Source organism: Anoplophora glabripennis, unplaced genomic scaffold (genome assembly GCF_000390285.2).
Source record: "Anoplophora glabripennis isolate ALB-LARVAE unplaced genomic scaffold, Agla_2.0 scaffold27, whole genome shotgun sequence".
Classification (NCBI taxonomy): Eukaryota; Metazoa; Arthropoda; class Insecta; order Coleoptera; family Cerambycidae; genus Anoplophora; species Anoplophora glabripennis.
The window spans coordinates 575180-600152 of record NW_019416292.1 but is presented as its reverse complement, the minus strand read 5'-3'; the positions used below and the strand labels follow the sequence as shown (position 1 = coordinate 600152).

The window sequence follows — 24973 nt, the reverse complement described above, 5'->3', positions numbered from 1 at the left end:
TAGGGAGTAAAATTATCTACAAAATGAGACTTGTTAAATTAAAATCGGTTAATAAACAAAAAAGTTATTGCAAAAAAACAAGAAAAGTGCCCATTTTTTCATTTGTTTATAACTATCGCATTTATTGTTAAAATTTTATAAAACCTATGACAAGTTGAGGGTTTTGTCACACTTTAAAAGTGTGCCAAAAGTGGGCGCTGTAGGTGCATTAGTTTTCGCACAATTCAATTTGTTTATAGCGGAGGCTCCAAAAGTTATGAACTTTAAGCCTCTGTACAGGCGTTAATTTTCAACCAAACATAATTCTGCAAGCGTCATTGTAATCTTAAAGACGTAATTAAGTTACCTATTTAAAAATATCACCATTTGAAAATAATTTGTGAATTTTTACTTTAATTTTACATTTAAATCGGAATTAAATAGCTAACAAAATATTGAAAAAATAAGTTTACTTTGGCTTAATATGTAAAAAATACCGTTTTAAATGAACGATAGCCTCATTTATTTATTTAATAAAAGTAAAATAATTCTCGGGAAAGAGTAGAGACTTAATAATCTCACAATCCTTTTATTAAGACGACTAGTTTCGAGGTCTACACTTTGCACCTCATCTTCAGGTCATAACAAGGATATCACATTTACAAGGTTCTGTTTGTTCTCTTTACAAAAAAAAAAAATTAAAGTAAAATAATTCCGAAATTAATTAATATTTCGTTTAACAATAATTTTTGTGACATTTTTGTAAATTAAAAAAATTAAGTATAAAAGATGCATTTTTTCTGGGGTTTAGGGCTATTCTACGAATTCGTAAATATGCCCATTGTTATTTCTTCATCGAGCTACCCCAGTTTAAAAAAAAAGAAGTTTCTACGATGAATAGAAGCCGAGATATTGTAAAATTTTACAGCGGGCATCAATTTGAACTTTTTTCGACAGTTTACTTAGCAAGTATATCTTCTCTTTAAAGGGCTCGTGAGTAATTAATTTTCCACATTTTTCAATGCAATTCATGGGAAATCGTAGTTTACATCGTAAACTTTATTTTGCAAAAAATTCAAGTCTTAATATTTATAAACAATTACGCTACGATTAAAAAAAAATCTTATCTGTTTCTCACTTATTTGTTTAAATAGAAAAGTTAGCTTATAAAAGTTTTTGACTCACGAGATGAGAGATGTTTCCGAGTTTCCTTTTTTTTTTTTTCGCTAATTTTCCTGGTCTATATGAACGTCCACCGGAAAGTTACTTATACATTGTTTCTATTCGACAACGGTTCGATCTGAGACCTATGTTGGAATAGAACTTTGTTTATTTTGATCTTTACTATCACGTACAACTACCCCACATTTATACTGCTTATATGGGTGCTGCAGTGCTGCAAATGTGCAGCAGCGTCTTACCGTAATATACCTGACATTCTGTGAAAGCCTTCTTAGATTTAGAGTAGTTTCAAGCACCCAATCCAGCGGAGATGCAGAACCGAACTAGAGGTAGTCAGAGTCGAAATTAAATTACGTGCTACACACCCAGAGAATATACAGTCAAATAATCAGGCGAGCCTGCAGCAGTTGCCAACACATAACAACCTCATAATAAAATAGAGTACAGCTATTACTTTGTCACGTTGTGGTGCCGGCGTTATTCTCAACCAGAACAGGATATATAACATTTACATAACGACATGTAAGCAGTGCTACCACCATCACCGCGGCGAATGTACATTTAAGGAGATTCTCTCTGGCTTCCCTTTGCCACACCGCGAGGGCTGCACGTGCTTGTGGGGCGGCCTAAGTTAGGGTTCATTATGTTGTTTAGTTGTAGTCTTAGCTATTCTGTAATACCAACTGCCACACACTCAGAGTGCTATGATAGCTGTTTTTTATAAGTTACCTCTGTTAAGAGTTACTATTGCTTTAAGTCATCGCACAATATGTACAATACGTACGCTACATTCTAGTGATAAACACGTCGACGCAGATTTGTCTGTTTTTTTTTTTAAGAGAATTTAGTAATATGCAGGGTGTTTATTAAACATACTGCAAAAATTCAAGGGGTTATTCCGTGGACTATTCTAAGAATATTTTGTCCTTTGATGATTTTTGAAAAGCCGCTTTATTCCGAAGATAAAGGGCGAGAGAAATTTTCGACAAAACCAATTTTAATATTTTTTAAATTATTAATGTAGTTGAAATAAAAGTATGGCGAACTACACTGGATTTACCGAGTATAATTTTTTTTTAACTAAAGAAGGGAGACATTGAAAAGAAAGCAGTTTGGATGTAGATTTCATTTGAATACGTCTCGTGATTGATCATTTTGCATATGTTGAATTTGTTGAGACTGATTGATGTTTGGCTGTTTGATGTGTATTTTCTGTTTTTAACAGTTACACTTTTCATTCATTGCATTTCTTTTACGGACTTGCTGATGGCAGTATTGAACGATTTCCTGACCGTAATGTTCCTGATAGAAAAACANATAATTAGTGTTTGTGGAACTTTTAGAAGAGATGAGCTACTAAAGATAACGGTCGATGATGTAGAAGACAAAGATTCAATTATTATTATTAAAACTCATACTCCGAGATGTTTTGTGATTTGAAGTCCAGACCAAATAAAGATAAACCGCAAATACTGTGCTTCACGCCCGGCAGTTACTATAAGTCGAAGATTTTTGTGAGGTTGTCAGGGAAAAATGTATTGGCGTCAATAAAATAAGGAATGTACCAAAAGAAATAGCAACTCATCTCAATTTGCCTCATCCGGAAACTTATACACTTAGGGCACTGCTTTAGATGTTCTTCCGCCACTCTGTTAGCTGACGCAGGGGCCGATATTACCACCATTAAGCGACATGGGGGTGGTGTTCTAGTACGGTAGCGGAGACATATATAGAAGATTCTATATAAAATAAAATTTCAATCGCAAATAAATTGTTACCATCTTCAGCAGAGCCTACGAAACTTGCCAATAATACAACGTGCACGTAAACTTAAACAATTACAGCAGTAGCCTCATTAAACACCCAGAACGAAAAGCTACGATAACTGACAGCACTGGATCTAGCATAAATTTAGTTCAATGCAATATCAGCACTTTCAATTTACATGTAGTGCAAAATAAATTGTAATCGTCCTGTTTTGTATTGAAACGCTATATTACTTAAAATGTATATTGTTTAAGTAATAAATTCATAAATAGGTTTCGACAAAATGACAAATTATTTTGACATTTGTTTTATGTTCTAGAACGAAAAAGACTGACGTTCTAGAAGAACATAAAAGTATTTTGCAAATAGATGACAAAAAAGACTCACTTTGTCAACTGAAAATTTAACGAAAATGTCGACTTTTGATGACAGTTTTCGCAAAATAAAATTAGTAACAAATATTTTTATTAAAAAAATTTAAATTATTTTAAAGTTTAAAACAACAATTATATCCCGACTATTCATTTGACTTATAAAAAGTAATTTCAAATTAGTATTCTGGGAAAAACGTAGGTACCATTAACCTTAATAACTGACCCTCACTGAAAGTTACACCTTGCATAGTTTATTTTTGCGGTATTTATAGGTCTAAAATATAAAATATGTATTTCAAGCGCAAAAGGAAATCATCAGAGCCAATTATAGGTGTCACGCTTTGGTAGAGGCGCCTATGACTTTGGACGTTTTAAGCTCGTTTCTAATTTTCGCTCGCATCACCCAATTAAATCATGATACGTGTCAGCCCCAGCTAATTAAATTGGGTCTCGCAACGGAGTGAAAGTCGCCGAAATCAAACTATAAGACCCAATTCACGTCCATAAGTTATTGGGACAGCGGTCACGTGAGTCGAACCTTCCGACTACTCGCAGGCCCTCCTAAAGCTGTTGCTGATTTCACCTTACCTATCTTCGCTCGCCTGAAAGTGACAATTTCAACTTGTCCGCGGTCCTAATTCTATTTGGTCGGTCTCCTTTTTTTGCCCGTGCGACGATAAAATGCATTTTTATGGGGGCTTCGCTCCAACTTATGTTCGACGTGTAAATGGCTTCGGGATTTATCGGAAAATCCATCCACATTATAGCAGAAAAACAATTTTCCAACGTGTGAAAAGTGTCAGTGTTGAAATATTGGTATTATCTGTCTCGACTAAAATATATTTATAAAAAAGGTTAATCAGTGAACTTTAGTTGTGTATTAAATCAGTCTTGTGCTGTAACAACATTGAAATTTACTTCAATAAAAAAAATATGTAACAAAAAAACAAAATTCACGTATTATTAGCCACCTGTATAGTTTATGTAAGAAATAATTATTAAATAATAATTTATTTTCATCCAAGGAAGATGTCCTTGAAATAAATGCTCGCATAACATAGGGTTGAATACATCTTAAGAATATATCCTCTTCCACATACGAATTTTGTTCAGTTTTCAAGATGTCACAAGAATTCTTTTAGAAAATTGATTCACACATTCCATTAAGTTGTCACCCTATGAGAACCAGGACTGTACATAATATGATATGAAAACTAGTATCTGAGAGTGTCAGTTTCACAAATAATTCGACGTGACATAAATATATGTGAGCTTTTAAAATGTTATTTTCTTCTGCCGAAAAGGTTCGGTGACCTTAATATTAGAATTTCTAGTTTCTCTGGATTTTGGGTCAGTATTTATGAAAAGAAAACCAATTTATACAATCGTCGGCGATTTGATGTTTTATGACACTGCGAATAAAAAAAATTACAAATACAATAATTTTATTATAGGTTAATATAATCACAGATTCATTAATTAATTGAAAAATTAATTTTGAGCTGCTGAATGTGACAATTCAGGTATATACATATAATTATGTTTTCTTTTTATCGATATTAATTTTTTTAGATACTGGAGAATTTTTAGAAGGAGGATGCATTTGCTACATCATATTGAAATGTTAGAAAGTACTTTCACAGTATCAGAAAGTTATATACTTAATTTGATACAATATACAAATAAGGTTAAAAAGAACAAACTCAAAAATAATAATTAAATAGAAACATTAACTGATACATTTATTAATGAAAATTATTTTTTTACATACAAAATTTTGCAACATCGGTAATAAATTTAAACATTTTTAACTTGCAGTATATTGTGCATAATTCAATTGTAAAACTTTTTTTCCTCTTCAATATTCTTCCAAAATGCATAGGTTCCAAGATATAAGTAAAAAACCTCGGATAAAATAGGTAACATTTTTACAGTTTTGAAAATATTCGAACCTCGCCCAGATCCAGGGATCTACATTTTTATTATGTGAATTGTACTGAAGGTAATCCAGAAAAAAATTGCTTGCCCCCTCTCAGATCCACCTCAAAACAGATCCGCCCTGGTCTATAACGGTTTGCATAAAGAAAGTGCTATTAACTTTTAAACACGACATTTTTCCTTGATGTAATAATCAACATCCAACATTATTTTCACCCTGGTATTTTTAGTTCCAATTAATATTTCCTGTTCTTCCCGCTAAAAGCCTTTTATTCAAAAGTTATGAGAGCACATATGAAGGGTAAACATTGTGATGGTCCACACTCGTAAAAAGTTATGTGTAATAAAAAAGTGAATAAAACCTTTGCCCTGCAAAACATAGGTCAATGAATGAATATCTGGAAATAGCTAGACGTGATTATTGTTATACCTTTCAAGTTCAGGAAGAATGAAAAAGATAATTTTGAGTTTTATGACATTTATTAATCATGTTTAGAATGTATGTATATATGTATGTTCAGAGTTCGGACACCATTAAAGAAAAATAAACTGAATATTTTTCAATATTTAAAACCTTTAAACTTCCCGCAGCTCACGCTGTATGAAGACGTACCGTTTATATGGCTTCGTTATTGGAAAATAAGGAAGTAAAGCGATATCTCAATTTCCTAAATCGTTCGTACGCACTTAAAACAGTATAATCGATACTCTCCTCCCGCCGCGTCTGCAATTTGGTCGCGTAATCTAAAAAAAACCAAGGCGGGAACCGTCTCCGGGGACACTAACAATCGCTGTGCCAAGTCATTTTTCTCTGGAGATTTTTTGGCGATTGTAGCACTATCTGCGGGTAATGTTCCAATTTGGGCCTGGGACGGGCACAAACGGCTTAAATGAGCCCAAATGGCGCTGATAAGCGGCAGTAATTACGGATCAAGTTTACCGTGTGCGGCCGATTCGGGACACGATTCTTCTTGTTTTAGTTAATAGGGATCATAATTGTCCTATCTTTGACTAACACTACTTCTAGCAGATTAAGTAAATAACAGAAAACTCTATATATCGTAAATAGTGGTGGCAAATAATTATTTAGGTACTAGTGCTTGTTAACAATTTGCGGAGTGTATTTTGGGAAACAGTAAAAAACACAGAAAATGCATGACAATAATTTAATATGTTTCATACCGACAAAAACAGACTAAATATGTACGTTAGATTTGAGATGAACATTAAAAAAATAAAAATAGCTTTAGCTTTTACTGCGGTTTCATTGATTTATAAGCTTTGGTTATTAGGCCAAGCAAATAAAATTTTTACTCGAAAAAATTCCTATCCGCGAGATTATTGAAAAATTGTCTCAACAAGAGAAGAAGAAGAACATAATACAAGACATCTCTCATCTCTAGAGTCAAATAATTTTATTAGCTAACTTTTCTATTTAAACAAATAAGTGAGGAAAACAGTTTTTTCACTTTGCAGGGAAAACCATCAATTTTAGCGAAAAGTGACTCACAGACAGCTTATAGGGAGTAAAATTATCTACAAAATGAGACTTGTTAAATTAAAATCGGTTAATAAACAAAAAAGTTATTGCAAAAAAACAAGAAAAGTGCCCATTTTTTAATTTGTTTATAACTATCGCATTTATTGTTAAAATTTTATAAAACCTATGACAAGTTGAGGGTTTTGTCATACTTTAAAAGTGTGCCAAAAGTGGGCGCTGTAGGTGCATTAGTTTTCGCACAATTCAATTTGTTTATAGCGGAGGCTCCAAAAGTTATGAACTTTAAGCCTCTGTACAGGCGTTAATTTTCAACCAAACATAATTCTGCAAGCGTCATTGTAATCTTAAAGACGTAATTAAGTTACCTATTTAAAAATATCACCATTTGAAAATAATTTGTGAATTTTTACTTTAATTTTACATTTAAATCGGAATTAAATAGCTAACAAAATATTGAAAAAATAAGTTTACTTTGGCTTAATATGTAAAAAATACCGTTTTAAATGAACGATAGCCTCATTTATTTATTTAATAAAAGTAAAATAATTCTCGGGAAAGAGTAAAGACTTAATAATCTCACAATCCTTTTATTAAGACGACTAGTTTCGAGGTCTACACTTTGCACCTCATCTTCAGGTCATAACAAGGATATCACATTTACAAGGTTCTGTTTGTTCTCTTTACAAAAAAAAAAATTAAAGTAAAATAATTCCGAAATTAATTAATATTTCGTTTAACAATAATTTTTGTGACATTTTTGTAAATTAAAAAAATTAAGTATAAAAGATGCATTTTTTCTGGGGTTTAGGGCTATTCTACGAATTCGTAAATATGCCCATTGTTATTTCTTCATCGAGCTACCCCAGTTTAAAAAAAAAGAAGTTTCTACGATGAATAGAAGCCGAGATATTGTAAAATTTTACAGCGGGCATCAATTTGAACTTTTTTCGACAGTTTACTTAGCAAGTATATCTTCTCTTTAAAGGGCTCGTGAGTAATTAATTTTCCACATTTTTCAATGCAATTCATGGGAAATCGTAGTTTACATCGTAAACTTTATTTTGCAAAAAATTCAAGTCTTAATATTTATAAACAATTACGCTACGATTAAAAAAAAATCTTATCTGTTTCTCACTTATTTGTTTAAATAGAAAAGTTAGCTTATAAAAGTTTTTGACTCACGAGATGAGAGATGTTTCCGAGTTTCCTTTTTTTTTTTTTCGCTAATTTTCCTGGTCTATATGAACGTCCACCGGAAAGTTACTTATACATTGTTTCTATTCGACAACGGTTCGATCTGAGACCTATGTTGGAATAGAACTTTGTTTATTTTGATCTTTACTATCACGTACAACTACCCCACATTTATACTGCTTATATGGGTGCTGCAGTGCTGCAAATGTGCAGCAGCGTCTTACCGTAATACACCTGACATTCTGTGAAAGCCTTCTTAGATTTAGAGTAGTTTCAAGCACCCAATCCAGCGGAGATGCAGAACCGAACTCTAGGTAGTCAATGTCGAAATTAAATTACGTGCTACACACCCAGAGAATATACAGTCAAATAATCAGGCGAGCCTGCAGCAGTTGCCAACACATAACAACCTCATAATAAAATAGAGTACAGCTATTACTTTGTCACGTTGTGGTGCCGGCGTTATTCTCAACCAGAACAGGATATATAACATTTACATAACGACATGTAAGCAGTGCTACCACCATCACCGCGGCGAATGTACATTTAAGGAGATTCTCTCTGGCTTCCCTTTGCCACACCGCGAGGGCTGCACGTGCTTGTGGGGCGGCCTAAGTTAGGGTTCATTATGTTGTTTAGTTGTAGTCTTAGCTATTCTGTAATACCAACTGCCACACACTCAGAGTGCTATGATAGCTGTTTTTTATAAGTTAACTCTGTTAAAGAGTTACTATTGCTTTAAGTCATCGCAGAATATGTACAATACGTACGCTACATTCTAGTGATAAACACGTCGACGCAGATTTGTCTGTTTTTTTTTTTAAGAGAATTTAGTAATATGCAGGGTGTTTATTAAACATACTGCAAAAATTCAAGGGGTTATTCCGTGGACTATTCTAAGAATATTTTGTCCTTTGATGATTTTTGAAAAGCCGCTTTATTCCGAAGATAAAGGGCGAGAGAAATTTTCGACAAAACCAATTTTAATATTTTTTAAATTATTAATGTAGTTGAAATAAAAGTATGGCGAACTACACTGGATTTACCGAGTATAATTTTTTTTTAACTAAAGAAGGGAGACATTGAAAAGAAAGCAGTTTGGATGTAGATTTCATTTGAATACGTCTCGTGATTGATCATTTTGCATATGTTGAATTTGTTGAGACTGATTGATGTTTGGCTGTTTGATGTGTATTTTCTGTTTTTAACAGTTACACTTTTCATTCATTGCATTTCTTTTACGGACTTGCTGATGGCAGTATTGAACGATTTCCTGACCGTAATGTTCCTGATAGAAAAACATTCCCAAAGTATTCATCAATGATAGTAAGAATAGTAGAAGTGGAAGAGAATGTGCTAGACATGATACAAATAGATCCAGGTAGTTCTACTCGAAAAATTGCAATTACTTTGATTGAGACTGTTTGGAATATTCTTAGGGACTATTTGCTGTACCCATAGCAGATACAACGCGTTTAGGCACTTCTTCCTGCTGATTTTCCTCCACGTATCCTATTTTTCTTCTGTCAATGGCGTTTGCACACATTGGTTTAAATCCCACAACTGACGTTGATTCTCTTTACCGATGAAGCGAATTTCTCAAGAAATGCAATACGGAATTTTCACAATAATTATGTGTGGACTGAAGAAAATCCACACGAGGTACTTGAAGATCGTTTTCAACATCATTTCTCGTTGAACGTTTGTGTTGAAATTGTGGGTGACTGGCTAATGACCGGCATTTCTACCAGGAAGACTTGCCGGCGAAATATATTGCAATTTTTTGGAATGAACGCTACCTCAGTTTCTGAAGCATGGAACATTGGCAACAAGAATTGCAACGTATTTTATGTACGATGATGCATCAGTGTATTTTGGTTGGTTGCTCGTGAGTTTTTAACAGTAACGTACGGAGATCGCTGGATTGGTCGAGGTGGACCTCACCTATAGCCTGCTCGATCCCCGGACTTAAACCCCTGGATTATTTCCTATGAGGCCATCTAAAGTCATCAGTTTATGGAAAATGTGGAAGAATTAAGAAATCAGATAATTTCTGGCTGTAACTCAATAAGAAACGCCCCTGGTGTTTTTGAAAGAATTGAGCAGTCAATGAGGAGATTGTATTCGTGTATCCTAGCTGTTGGTAGTTATTTTCAACAGTTCTTGTAGATTAAGAAGCTGTACCTATTATTTTTGGTAATAAATGTTGTTATTGTCGAAAATTTTTCTTGTCCTGTAGCTTCGAGATAAAGCGGCTTGAATTTTTACCGTGTGTTTAATAAACACCTTGTAGAGAGACGAATTTATTATTTATTCTTATATATTTAGAGACGAATGTTGAAGTGAAAATATACAAGGCACGTAAAGAATTTTGTAATTAAAATAGAAATGATAGACAGAAAAAGTAGGTACATTGCGCTAAGCTAAATTTATACGACAAATACAAAAAAAAAATAAGCATTCAAAATTCACATGTACCTACCTATACCTACATGCGAAACTATTTCATTGAATTTTTGACACCAGAAAATGTTCAAAATCCATATAAAAGAGATAAAATTACTACATAATTTCAATAAAAAAGTTTATTAAAGGGAAACGAACCTCCCAAAAACAAAATTTGTTACAGAAAGTAGATAAAATATTTGTAAAGAATTATGTAAGAGTATTTGTTGGTAGGTACCTACTTATGTTAAGAGCATGCACCATGTAAACATGTAACTTTTGAATGAATCAGAATTTAAGATCAGCAATGAACTAATTGCATTATAGCTATTTCGTAAACTTCTCAAAGGCTAGAGTATTTTTCAATTTTATTGCATATTATTTACTTCATCTTGTAGTATCATTATTTGAATTTCAGAAGCCTCTTTTTAGTCGCAAATTGCATACGTAATTTTCGCGCGAGTATTCTTTTTCAAGCAGGTTCTACGCTCTCTGCAGATATGACAAAATGGAGAGATAATTTGTTCCCGCTTTTAAATGAGTTTTATATGATTCTCGTAAAAATGTTAGATATGTCTGTAGCGTCGGGCAATTTTGTTTATAATACTAGCGGGAGGAGCTGGATTAAATTGGATTTCCCAGAATTTATTCATGACGACTACTTTTTCACGTAGATTAGCCAGGTATATCAAACAATCGTAATTAAGATCATAATGCAAGCAAAAATTGTACTTGGACATTTTTTTATAGGATTTACAGCCAAAATAACAAATATAAATCATAAAATGCCTGCCCCCTTGTAGAATCATCATCATTAAATATTTTCCAACATTCATTGATCGATTGACGAAACAGTTTCTCGAAGCCTTGGATATAGAAAATTCATATTTCGAATATTTAAGCAAGAATTTCTCCATTGTAAATTTAGTACAAGTATGTACCTCAATAAAAATAGAACCGAGGATTCCATCTTCTGCCTGTTGGAGAATGATGAAAAAGACAAAATTTCCTTGAGGCAGCAGTTCTGATATATCACTCCTCATTATTTTTCATCGAGATCAACTTTTCATTTTATTAAATCACAGACAAAATATCTATGGCGATAAGCTATATTGTCTGGGTTAATACTTAATCTTTTAACATTTAAGGATTGCAATTTTTAGGCTAGAATAAACGATCCAACAAAATCATTCGTTTATATTTTAACAAACCTTTCGCCAACCATCGATTTCGAAGCCGATTAAGTCATAATACGGGAAACTATTGCAATATTTGCCTGCATTTCCAGTAATCCATATTTAAAAACTTATTTATACCAGGAACGACTAAAATACTGTCTACTGTCGAGTCGAAACTACCACGTGGATCATCTATCGACTTCGCTAAAACATCATTTGTCATTGGATAATACTTTGTCGGGGATAACGAGCAGATCGCATTATTTATACTAGTTTTTAAAAGATCCCGATCCCATTTTGTTTATTTATTTGCGACGCAAACGATTAATTACAGTGACAATATTCCAGGCTTCTGAACATCATTTGTTACATGAGTCGCAAGTGTCTGTATTTCGCAAGGGACACTAATTCGAGCAAGATGCATTAGTAGGCAGCATCAATTAACAGAAGTGTATATGAAGACTTTAATGAGAGATTTTCTACGCAGAGGGTATTTCGAGGATCTAGAATGAAAAGAATGTATTTCAAGTTGTTGATTATGATTTTTGTAATTAGAACGCTGTTAATAACTTTGACACGAGATGGAAAATCTTGTCTGTGCTTATTTATTTGTGGCATTTTTTGTTAATTTCTTTATTTAATTGATAACTAAAACAGGAAAGATATAAATTTGGTGCTTTATAACATTTATAACGAAATATACTCCTTTTATTAGTGTGCTATGTTTCTGGTTAGATAAAATAAGTTTTATAAAATCAACTCTGATTTATATAAAATCCCTTCTTCTTTTCAGTGTGGTAGAAATAATCAATGAAATAAACATGTAAAAAATCTTACTATAGGTACATTTCAATGAAGCAGAAAAAGAAACGTTCATTATATTTTACATTACCCATTTTCTTATGGAAACAAATATGTTCTGAAATGGACTTTGTGTATTATAAATGTGTTGAAAATATTATTTTTCATAAAACTAGCTCGTTATACAATAGGTGCAAATATAAATTAGAACTAAGGAATAAAAAAAATAAGTAGAAATTTGATTTAAAGTAACAGGTTTTAAAATGAAGTTTGAAAAATACCCGAAAGAAAATGTTTTCGATGAACTTTTAAACATTGCTCTATTATATCTACAGGGTGACCCATTAAGAATGGAAACACTCGCGTACAAAAGTTGTTTATTGACCGATATGAACCGTTTTTTTTTTAAGATAGATCTCCAAAAGCTCTATCTTGATGCAAAATTTGAAGATGAAATTTTGATTTTCAAGGCCTACTACGATTTTTTTTAAGTGGAAAAATAGCAAAATTTTGTTAGCGATTTTTTTATAAAAAATCTGACTACACCACTGGATTTAGGAACCTCTCAAATGCATTTGTACCAATTTTTTCGAAAAAAGTTTGCCCCTAAAAAAGTTCTGATAATATCGGTATCACCAGTGTTTGCCGTTTTCGGTGAACCTATTATTTTATAAAAACCGAATAGAACCCAAAGAGAAACAAAATTCAATAACAAACACTGATTTAATAATTATTAATAAGAACCATAAAAACCAGTATACATAAAATAAACAACAAGTTCGTCAAATTATTATTATTTCGTGGTTATTATGCCAAAACTTACAAATATTACCTTCTTAGACAAAAATAATTACATTTATAATTTTTTTATTCAAAAAGCCACTGGATTCTAAAACCATAATCCAATTCTTTGTGAAGAATTTTCTGAAAAAAATAGTACGAGATATCCAGAAAATAACGTTGCTTAAAAATAATTTTGTAGGCTGTGAAAAATAGAAGTTTAGACAACAAATGTCAAACTTCACAAGTAGTGGCACATTGTAATATTTTTTGTGCATGGTTAAATAAGTTCCATAATTCTTTGCGATGGCTCAAAGTTTAACTTTACATGAGAAAATTTAAATAGTACGCCTTTTTGGAGAAAATGATCGGACGGCAAGAGAGGTGTGTATAATTTTTAACAACAGACATCCAGATAGACCTAATATTACGCATAGCACAGTTTTTAAAATAAACAATACTTTTATGGAATATGGTGCTGTATCAAAATGCATTTTAAAAAGGGACAATCAACAGAGAAGACGTATTCACGAGCAGGAAATTTTAAATTATTTTACAAACAATCAGAATAGCCTCAGGATTGCTAGTTTAGATTTAAATTTACCTAGAAAAAAAATAACATAAAACCCTATAAACCTAAGTTTCTTCACACTCTGGAACCAGGCGATAATGAGAAACGAATGGAGTTTTGTCTCTGGGCACAGGGACAATATCTCAATTACCGATTTAAAAAAAAATATATCTTATTCAGCGATGAATCCACATTCACGACGAATGGAATTGTATCATCACAGAACTCGCGGTGTTGGGTTTTGGGTTTCAGAAATTTCTACATTTCCTTCAGAACGAATTTTTTAAAGCAGTCGATAATCTTCCATTACAAGAAAGAGTAAATCTACATTTTCAGTTGGATGGATGTCCAATACACAATGCGAGACATGTCAGGGAGTGGCTTAACGAGAATTTCCCCAATCATTGGATAGGTCGAAACTGTCCATTAATTTATTGGCCACCCCGATCTCCGGACCTTACCCCATTTGATTTTTTCCTGTGGGGCTTTATTAAGTTCAAAGGGAAGCGTGACAGGAGATTAACGCGCATCAATTGCGAAATGTAAAAAATATAAAAGAACGTTATGAAAAATGTATAGAATTAAACGGAGGATTAGTGGAAGCTACATTAAATTTAATGACGTTATTAGTGTAAATCAATTTGATAGACTCCTTTTTCATTTTTAAAATTGTAATTTTTTTATCATTACTTTTTTTTATCAATTGTTGTTTATGTTAGAGTAATTGTTGTTTATTTTGTGTATACTGGTTTTTATGATCCTTATTAATAATTATTAAACCAGTGTCAGTTATTTAATTTTGTTTCCCTTTGGGTTCTATTCGATTTTTATAAAAGAATAGGTTCACCAACAACGGCAAACACAACTTTTTTAGGGGTAAACTTTTTTTAGCAAAAATTGGTACAAATGCTTTTGAGGGGTTCTAAAATCCAGCGGTGTAGTCAGATTTTCTATAAAAAAAAAAACGCTAACAAAATTTTGCTATTTTTCACTTAAAAAAAATCGTAGTAGGCCCTGAAAATCAAAATTTCGTCTTCAAATTTTACAGCAAGATAGAGCTTTTGCAGATATATCTTTAAAAAAAAACCGGTTCAAATCGGTCCATAAACAACTTTTGTACGCGAGTGTTTCCATTCTTAATGGGTCACCCTGTATGTACAGAGTGATTCAAAATTCTATTTTTTTGCGATTTACCTCTTTATAATCGAGATTTTCGAATGTAGGAAATTTTAGATAAGTAGGTATATGTATCATCTGAAAGGTTTCATGTAATCGGAATATGTGGTCAGAAAACCATCAATTTAAAAAAATACAGGAAAAAAAAACAATTTCCTAACTCGTTTAAATATGGACAAACATATTAGAAATTTAGAATTAATATTTAATGTCCTTAGATTTAACGGTGAAAATTGCTCCTTTAAAGAAATATTTATAGCTTAAATCAGCTGTATCATTGGAACATATAGTTTTGGGCATAAATTTTCCTTCAGAACAAGGTCACACCTTCAGAAACCCATTTCCAAAGGAAATTCCGGACGTCGAGCTGTGCCTTATAGTCCAAGCATTATAGAGAAATGCTTACAGAAATTATTACCTGGACAAAAAAAATATGACCGTATAGAAAATTAAATTTTAAATTGAGTTTCTCGTTCTATAAACTCGATCCAATATGGCGAACATGGTTAAAAAAAATCGCAAAGTTGAAAAAAACGGTTTTTCTAAAATAACTAAAAAAATATAGCACGGATTGAAAAATTTTAAATAAGAAAGTTGTAGGTTTTAAAAATATCTATCGACTGATTTTTTGAAAGTATCGATTGCTTTGTTACTTTTCGAGATATATCGAAAAAACCGTTAAAAATCTTCTCTTTTCGCTTCTTCTATAACTCGTTTACATTTACGTGCCCATATTTGCTATTTCCTGCAAGCATAGTCCACGGCAAGCCAAAAAAGTACATTTTTGAAAAATTTAAAAATATTAATTATTTTTCGAGATATATCGATTTTTTGAAAAAAAGGCGCTCTCGAAAATTGGCCAGATCTTCTCAGCGGATAGCCCTACAGTAACGATTTTCGGTTTATTTTCTTCGTAAAGAGTTATATTATCATACTGTTAAAAAATGTTGACGATTTTATTAATTTTAAGGATCAAAAAATGACTTTGAAAAAGTTGCACTTTTTTGGGTATGTAACTATTTCAATTTTTATTTTATGAAAATGACTTTTAAAGAAACATATACGGGTCTATTTTGCTACTAAGGCGAAAATGCTATAATATTCGTGTTTAGCTACCCCAGATTAAGTACAAAAAAATAATAAAAATTGAAATAGTTATTTGAAAAAAACATACCCAAAAAAAGTGCAACATTTTCAGTCATTTTTTGATCCTTAAAATTAATAAAATCGTCAACATTTTTTAACGGTATGATAATATAACTCTTTACGAAGAAAATAAACCGAAAATCGTTACTGTAGGGCTATCCGCTGAGAAGATCTGGCCAATTTTCGAGAGCGCCTTTTTTTCAAAAAATCGATATATCTCGAAAAATAATTAATATTTTTAAATTTTTCAAAAATGTACTTTTTTAGCTTGCGGCGGGCTATGCTTGCAGTAAATAGCAAATATGGGCTCGTAAATGTAAAGAGTTATAGAAGAAGAGAAATAAGAAGATTTTTAACGGTTTTTTCGATATATCTCGAAAAGTAACAAAGCAATCGATACTTTCAAAAAATCAGTCTATAGATCTTTTTAAAACCTACAACTTTCTCATTTAAAATTTTTCAATCCGTGCGATATTTTTTTAGTTATTTTAGAAAAACCGATTTTTTCAACTTTGCGATTTTTTTTAACCATGTTCGCCATATTGGATCGAGTTTAAAGAACAAGAAACTCAATTTAAAATTTAATTTTCTATACGGTCATATTTTTTTTGTCCAGGTAATAATTTCTGCAAATTTAACATTAATCCGTGACAGAATGCTTGGATTATTAATTGAAATTTGGTATCCAGAGACATAAATAACTCCCTCCTTCAAATCCGTATCCGAAAAAAATCTTTCCCATGTCACACATCCTCCCGACGCGCGATGTTAGAGGGCACGTTATCCAACCAGTCGACTTAGCATGTTCTCCACGTCCCTACATGCCTTTATTCTGGTTCCAGGGCTGCGTCGCCATCATAAGCATGACATGGATCATGTCCGTGACGCTGTTCTCGATTCTGGTGCTGCCGCGCGGAGGTTACTACTTCAATCCCACGGGAATGATGGCGTGCGAGCCTTTCTATTCCCGGGCCTCCATCAGGATCCTGGCCGCGTGCGGGTTCTACTTCCCCACGACGATGATCCTGATGTACTGCTACGGCTCGGCGTTTCACGTGAACAAGCTTAGGCTGAGGAGGGCGGGCGGGAACACGGTGGCCGGCCCGGAAGACTATGGTGGCGCTAGTATGGAGAAGGTGAGTCGTATATTCTTGAAATGTTTAAATATACTAAAGTCGAATTAGATTATAAAATCTGAAAACTTGAAAAAATTATTAGTATAGACATTTTATCGCACTTTATGACGGGGAAGGGAATATCGAACGACAATATCAAAAAAGTAACTTGAAAGAAGTGACGCTAAGTTAGTAAATTACAAATAAATGGGTTTACGTGTTTTTTCGCTCTTTTTACTGCCCACGAAAATCTAGACGACCGACAATTTAAGGTAGCTAGAGTCATTTTTCACTAATTTGTTTACTTAGCAAGTACCTTCTCTTTAAATGGCTCGTGAGTCGTTAATTTTCCAGATTTCTCAATGCAATTCACGGGAAATCGTAGTTTACGTCGTATACTTTATTTTGCGAAAAATTCAAGTCTTAATATTTATAAACAATTGAGCTACGATTTAAAAAAAAAATCTTATCTTGGCTCCTGTTGGTCGTAGAGGGTGCTTTTTTTAAAAAAAACAGTGTTTTTTTTTTGCCAGCTATCCATTGCATCTATTTTCGGTGAGATACCATAAATAGCAACAATGTTATTCAAATTGTTTATAAGCTAACAGGTAAACAGTTTTTCACTTTCCAGGGAAAACCATCAATTTTAGCGAATAGTGCCTCTTAGACAGCTTGTAGGGAATACAATTATCTACAAAATGAGACTTGTTAAATTAAAATCGGTTAAGAAACAAAAAAGTTATTGCAAAAAAACAAGAAAAGTGCCCATTTTTTAATTTGTTTATAACTATCGCATTTATTGTTAAAATTTTATAAAACCTATGGCAAGTTGTGGGTTTTGTCACACTTTAAAAGTGTGCCAAAAGTGGGCGCTGTAGGTGCATTAGTTTTCGCACAATTCAATTTGTTTATAGCGGAGGCTCCAAAAGTTATGAACTTTAAGCCTCTGTACAGGCGTTAATTTTCAACCAAACATAATTCTGCAAGCGTCATTGTAATCTTAAAGACGTAATTAAGTTACCTATTTAAAAATATCACCATTTGAAAATAATTTGTGAATTTTTACTTTAATTTTACATTTAAATCGTAATTAAATAGCTAACAAAATATTGAAAAAATAAATTTACTTTGGCTTAATATGTAAAAAAATACCTTTTTAAATGAACGATAGCTTCATTTATTTATTTAATAATAGTAAAGTAATTCCGAGTTTGAAATTTTAATTAATATTTCGTTTAACAATAATTTTTATGACATTTTTGTAAATTAAAAAAAATTAAGTATAAAAGATGCATTTTTTCTGGGGTTCAGGGCTATTCTACGAATTCGTGAATATGCCCATTGTTATTTTTTCGTCGAGTTACCCCATTTCAAAAAAAAATTCTACGATGAATAGATGCCGAGATATTGCAAAATTTTACAGCGCGCATCAATTTGAACGCGCGCGCGCTTGGACGAGCTTCCCCCATCACCACGCCGGACAGTTTACTTAGCAAGTATACCTTCTCTTTAAAGGGCTCGTGAGTCATTAATTTTCCACATTTTTCAATGCAATTCATGGGAAATCGTAGTTTACATCGTAAACTTTATTTTGCGAAAAATTCAAGTCTTATACACAATTGCGCTACGATTAAAAAAAAATCTTATCTGTTTCTCACTTATTTGTTTAAATAGAAAAGTTAGCTTATAAAAGTTATAAAACGCACGGTTTTTTAATGCACAATTTGAGAATGTTAATGTCAAAAAAAACCGGTGATATTTTTTAATAGGCCGCTTAATTGCTTCTTTAAGATTACAATGACGCTTTCAGAATCATGTTTGGTTGAAAATTAACGCCTGTACAGAGGCTTAAAATTCATAACTTTTGGAGCCTCCGTTATAAACAAATTGAATTGTGCGAAAACTACTGCATCTACAGCGCCCATTTTTGGCACACTTTTAAAGTATGACAAAACTCTCAACTTGTCACAGGTTATATAAAATTTTAACAATAAATGCGATAGTTATAAACAAATTAAAAATTGGGCACTTTTCTTGTTTTTTTTTTGCAATATTTTATTTGTTTATTTAACCGATTTTAATTTAACATTTCTCATTTTGTAGATAATTTTACTCCCTACAAGCTGTCTGGGAGTCACTTTTCGCTAAAATTGATGATTTCCTTGCAAAGTGAAAAAACTGTTTTCCTCACTTATTTGTATAAATAGAAAAGTTAGCTAATAAAAGTTTTTGACTCACGAGATGAGAGATGTCTTGTATTATGTTCCTTTAGACAGTTTTGCAATAATATCGCGGATAGGAATTTTTTCGAGTTTCTCTTTTTTTTCGCTAATTTTCCTGGTCTACATAGGCTCTAATTGATTCAAAGAAATGTATCGAAGAAGAAAAACTTTGAAAGGTTGAAATTAAGTTACAACTAACAACGTAGGACGTGCAAATCAGCGTTATAAACAAATTGTCCCAAGGTCAGACAAAAGCCGCTCGGGGATTCACTCTTTTTGCATTAAATAGGGTTTATTTTAAGGTAATTTAAAAAAGTGAAAGCACCTACGCTTCTAACTATTGGACGTATCGGACCCGTATTTTAAAGACAATTAAAGGAAGGATTAAACTTTTATTAGCTTAAAAATATTAATAAAACCAATAATAGATCATATTGGTATATGTTAAGTGCAACATATATAGAACTTATTTCTCGCAATAGTCATTAAATAATGGTGATTTCGATTTTCTTTGGCCAACGTTAGCTAGTTTCAGTATTAAAGAATTAAATAGAAAGGAAAAGACAAAGAGGTACATATTTTCCATATATCTCTTACTTATGAATTTAAATGTTGAAACGACAGTATTGGTCTCTATTATCCCACAAAGAGTAGTTCTTACAAAAACTGACATAACAAAAAGTGAAAGAAGGTTCTTCGTTTTTTTCATTTGAAGCATTAAAGCATATAGACCAGGGCGGATCTGTCGAAATATCCCCCTTCTTGGATGTAAGAGGGGGCAAGCTAATTTTTACTGGACTACCTTCAGTACAACGCACATAATAAAAGTGTAGATCCCTAGATCTGGGCGAGATCCAGAACATTTTCAAATTTGCAACAATGTTTAAAAATTTTAAAAAATACCATTTTTATCTGAGTTTTTTAATTATATCTTGGAACCTATGCATTTTGGAAGAATATTGAAGAGGGAAAAAGTTTTAGAATTGAATTTTGCACAATACACTGTAAGTTAAAAATGTTTAAATATATTACCGATGTTGCAAAATAGTAGTAATTGATGAAAAAGAGGCAAAATAAAGAGGCAAGTTTTTTGGATAATTTTTTAAAATTATTTTAATTGCTCCGAGGGCATAATAATTAGAGTATAATAAAACAACACGCCAAATTTTATTAAAATCGGTTTGATAATTTTCGTAAAATAAATTTTTGAAAAAAAAAATTTCGAATTTTCAAAATGTTGCACGGCCTCAAATAAAGCATCTAGATACTTGAAAAATTTTTCACATAGAAAAGTCCGCTCTACCTTTCAAATGGTTTTTGAAAAATTGAAATCTGTTGATTTTTATAAATTATAATTTTAATGTACTCGACAAGACGTTTCTTTTTTTTTAAGTTGAATTCCGTTTATTGGTTCTCGAGATATAAGCGGTCAAAGTTTATGGGCATTTACCGTTAATTTATAAACAATTTAGCAATAATCTTTGATCCAGTGGCTTCGTTTTTCCGAGTTCTAAGCTGGAAAAAATTTTCGTATCCATAAGTTATCCATAAGTGACTCAAAACACGAAAAGTGGAGGAGGGGGCTTTCGCTCCGAAATTGAATTCGGAGGTTCAAAATGCGAAGGTACGAAAAAAATTGCATTTTTACCTTTAGCTAAGGAATTCGAATATCGTAATGCCAACTGTCGAATTGCACATATTTTGTTATAAGCAAAGTTTATTATTTATACATTAAATATACTGTATATTTTACCCTATGCTATCGCATTTTGTCAATGAAAAAACTTGTTTACGTATCTATTTCAACACTGAATATGAATGTATTTAGTTATAATTATTACAATTATTTAAATAATTTTTGTTTAAACAAATTAAAAACAAAATTTATGTGGAAATTAATTTTTTTGTTAAATACAGATAAAATAAAAAATAGTACTTTACAATTATAATTTTTGAAAAAAACTAAATTACAAATTGATAAATATAACCTAATCGTTTAAAAAATTAAAGAAGAGTACTGGGCCGTCTTAATCAACCGATTTCAATTTTTTAAAAACCATTTGAAAGGTTGAGCGGTCTTTTCTATGTGAAAAAATTTTCAAGTATCTAGAAATCTAGATGCTTTATTTGAGGCTGTGCAACATTTTGAAAATTCGAAAATTTTTTTTCAAAATTTTTTTCAAAAAATGTTTTTGCGAAATAAATGAATGAATGAATGATTTTAATGAAATTGTTGTTGTTTTTTTATACTCTGAAGTTTTTTTTTTTCAAAATTAGAATGCCCTCGGAGCAATTAAGATATTAAAAAAAAATTATCCAAAAACTTGATTTTTTACCTTTTTTTTAATCAATTATAGCTATTTTGGTAATACATTTAAACATTTTTAACTTACAGTATATTGTGCAAAATTCAATTCTAAAACTTTTTTCCCTTTCAATATCCTTCCAAAATGCATAGGTTCCAAGATATAAGTAAAAAACTCGGATAAAATATATATATTTCAAAAATTTTTATATAATAATATAGTGCCCATAGTGTTTTGACCAGCTGAATTTAAATCTAAAGTCAGAATTGCAGGAACAGCTCCTGTTTTGACCTTAACATCAAGATTCTCCTTTAGATACCGGTTTTCTTCTTTGACAGTAAAATAATTACATTCTGTGTAAAATTTTTTTCACATATCTCTATCACCTTGTGACAAATGTGAATACGCCAAATTTTTTGCCGCTGAAAAAATGCCTTCTTCATAAAAGTGCACTGCTTTTACTTTTACACTTCGTTAACCAATCAAGGAGACACAATAGCTCATAATCATCAGTCTTTTTGGTGATTTAAAATGTTGACACTCGAGTGGTTCTTTTACACAAAATCCCATCCGACACGAAAAAAACGATCGTTAATGAAAAACGATCGCATTTATAACCAATGCTACCTATCGATTTCCTTTTAGGGTACAATACTTCCAGTCAAGCACGCATATATTTTGCGCTACCTCTATAAGCCAGCTTATGTTAACTGTATAACACATCACATCAGCCTTTCTCCTTTGAAAACTTAGTCGGCTTAGACGACTTCCTTCGAAACCCTGAAGGAGGTACCAACCTTAAGCTCGCAAAGCCTCTTGGAGATCTCTTTACTGCATTGTGTGATACGATGGAAAGAATGGTATATTAAAAATGCGGTGTGTGTCTAGACACTGGATTAGCATAATAGAGCTAGGATGTCATTTTTTTTCGATCTCTGTTATACTGGGTGTCCCAAAGAGATCCGGACCGCCGTTAACTTTTTAGAATTAAGGATCAATATCAATAAACCAATATTCTACTCACCTTGACGGTAAGATTCAAAGTCAAACTTGGAAATATTAAAAGCAACACTATTTTTTGTCAACACTCGTTACAGTTCAAATTTTACGTCAGAATTTTTTTCTGTATGTCCTGACAAGTCATTTGTTTGATTAAAATAAAATTTAATATGGTAATATATGGTGGAGAAACTTCAGAGACCGATAAAGATTAAAAAATAATATGAGTTTGCTATACGAGTATAAACTATATTCGAGAAATGCTTCGTTAAGGAAATATAAGGTGTTCAAAATTGATTCTCTTTGAAAAACAATTGAGTAAGTATCACATTTAGTTAGCTTCCAAGTAATTTGATTTGTAATTATTGTTATTGTTATCGTTATTATTAGTATTATCCTGAAAAATGCTACTTAGTAACGAAGAATGGATATTTTCTATACAAATTTGACTTGTATAATTGTCGTAATAAATTAAACTGAATTTTGTTTTCGTTAAGGAGCTTGTATCGTTTCAATTTTATTATTTTGCGATCTCATTTGGTCCCGCCCGATAAAATTAAATTGATGGATATCGTTTAATAAGGACATAATGAATGTGTCCATAAATTAGGGGAAATAATGAATGATCACGCTGGAAATGTTTTATCCAGTTGGCTGGGAATCACACAGTGTGTAACTAAATAAATTATGGCAATGAAAACTATTTATTTCGAATGTGCGGTTGGCGTTCTGTCGTTAAACGAATTAAATTCACGCAGCTTTGAACAAAGGTGTTGTACACTTGCATGTTTCAGTTTTACACTTGTTTGAATAAATTGGTAATTAGCGGTTTTAATTGCAGAGGACCGCAAAAAAAAAGCTGGCTGGTAAGACCGCTGTATCCCAGCACATTAATTATTTTATCCTCGAATTATAACAGATTCCTAAAATTTGAATTTGCATAAAAATTCTGATAACGCAAACATTACTAGATCAGCAAAATAAAGTAGCTCTGGCAGAGCACACCCAGAACTTTTTAAATATCACTACACTACTTATTTAATGTGCAACTGAGATCAGAACGGAGCATGTAGAGCAGAACAGCAGCAGCCACTACTGTGCATGCATAATGTGTATTATTATGGATGAAATGGACAATTTATTATCCGAACGAATTTTGGAAAACCTCAATTAAATTAAACTTTCAATTTAATTGACCGATTGGCTAACCGAGTTAATCAAAACTAAAAGTATGGCCGCAGAGTTCTGTTTAATTTAAAATTGCTGTATCGGCAATGATTTTATAATTACTATAGACTTGGAACTTTGATTTATATCAATTAATTAATTTAAAATCATAGTTTTTTAAACTGACGTCGACGGTTAAAACTAGAAATTTTTGTTACTATTTATATATTAATTTGTATTTAGACGAAATATATAGCGAAATCTATAAAAAAATCATTGCTGATTGCTAGTTAACCAACATTTTTATAAATAAAAAAAAAGAACAGGCATAAAAAAATAATTAAATTTGTTAGCATTATATTATGTCTATAGCACAAAAACGCTGATTTCAATAAATTTACTTAAAATTGTTTTGTTTGAATATATAATTATTACCGCATTTTTTTTACTAACTTCTTTATTTGGGAAACTTTATGTATCTGTCAGACAGGAACATTTTTCCAATAATTTAATTCGTTTTAATGTTTACATATTTTTTTAGAACTAAATATTCTATACTTTCGTTCATAATGTCTTATTAGCTCCTAAGACATCTTTAGTTCGGCCAATACAAATAAATTATTAAATTGACTCTAATAAATTTTATTTCTCCCGATTAAATCCTTTCCTCATAGAGTTTATAAACGTACTAGTGCTATGAAACTATAAGAATCCCGTCTTTTACGATTTTCATTTATATCCTTTACCCTACTTCTTACTGGAAGACTTTTCCTTATTCTTATAAATCGGCGTCATCAACAACAAGCTAGCTCGTATTTATTTTTTAGTTTTTTCCTTGCGAACCTTGTATTTTCAGATTTAATGAAACATTTTTGAATTATAACGAGTTGTTTATTCCAGACCGCGCAGAAAAATTGCTGCTTTTAAAGCAAGTAACCTTTCCAACTGACTGTGTTACAAAAAAGTTAAGCTACGTTTCGGTGTGCTCGAATTAATGAGACTATTTTTCAGTTGTTAGCGTCCGTCTTGTTTATTTCGAGAACACGATACGTACATAAAAATACAGCGGTAACTTTAATCGAAAAATAAACTACTTATTCTGGTATTAAAGAAAATTAGTGGGGTGATATCT

At 31.8% G+C, this 24973-nt stretch overlaps 1 protein-coding gene across 1 annotated transcript in view; it reads left to right on the top strand.

The window, feature by feature from the left end:
• The window catches only part of LOC108910438 (trace amine-associated receptor 1), a 112609-nt gene that overhangs the window by 47760 nt on the left and 39876 nt on the right, over positions 1-24973 (top strand). Inside the window, exon 5 of the mRNA XM_023453936.1 lies at positions 16875-17168. Coding sequence (XP_023309704.1) covers positions 16875-17168 — 294 coding nt within the window. The remainder of the gene's footprint in view (positions 1-16874; positions 17169-24973) is intronic.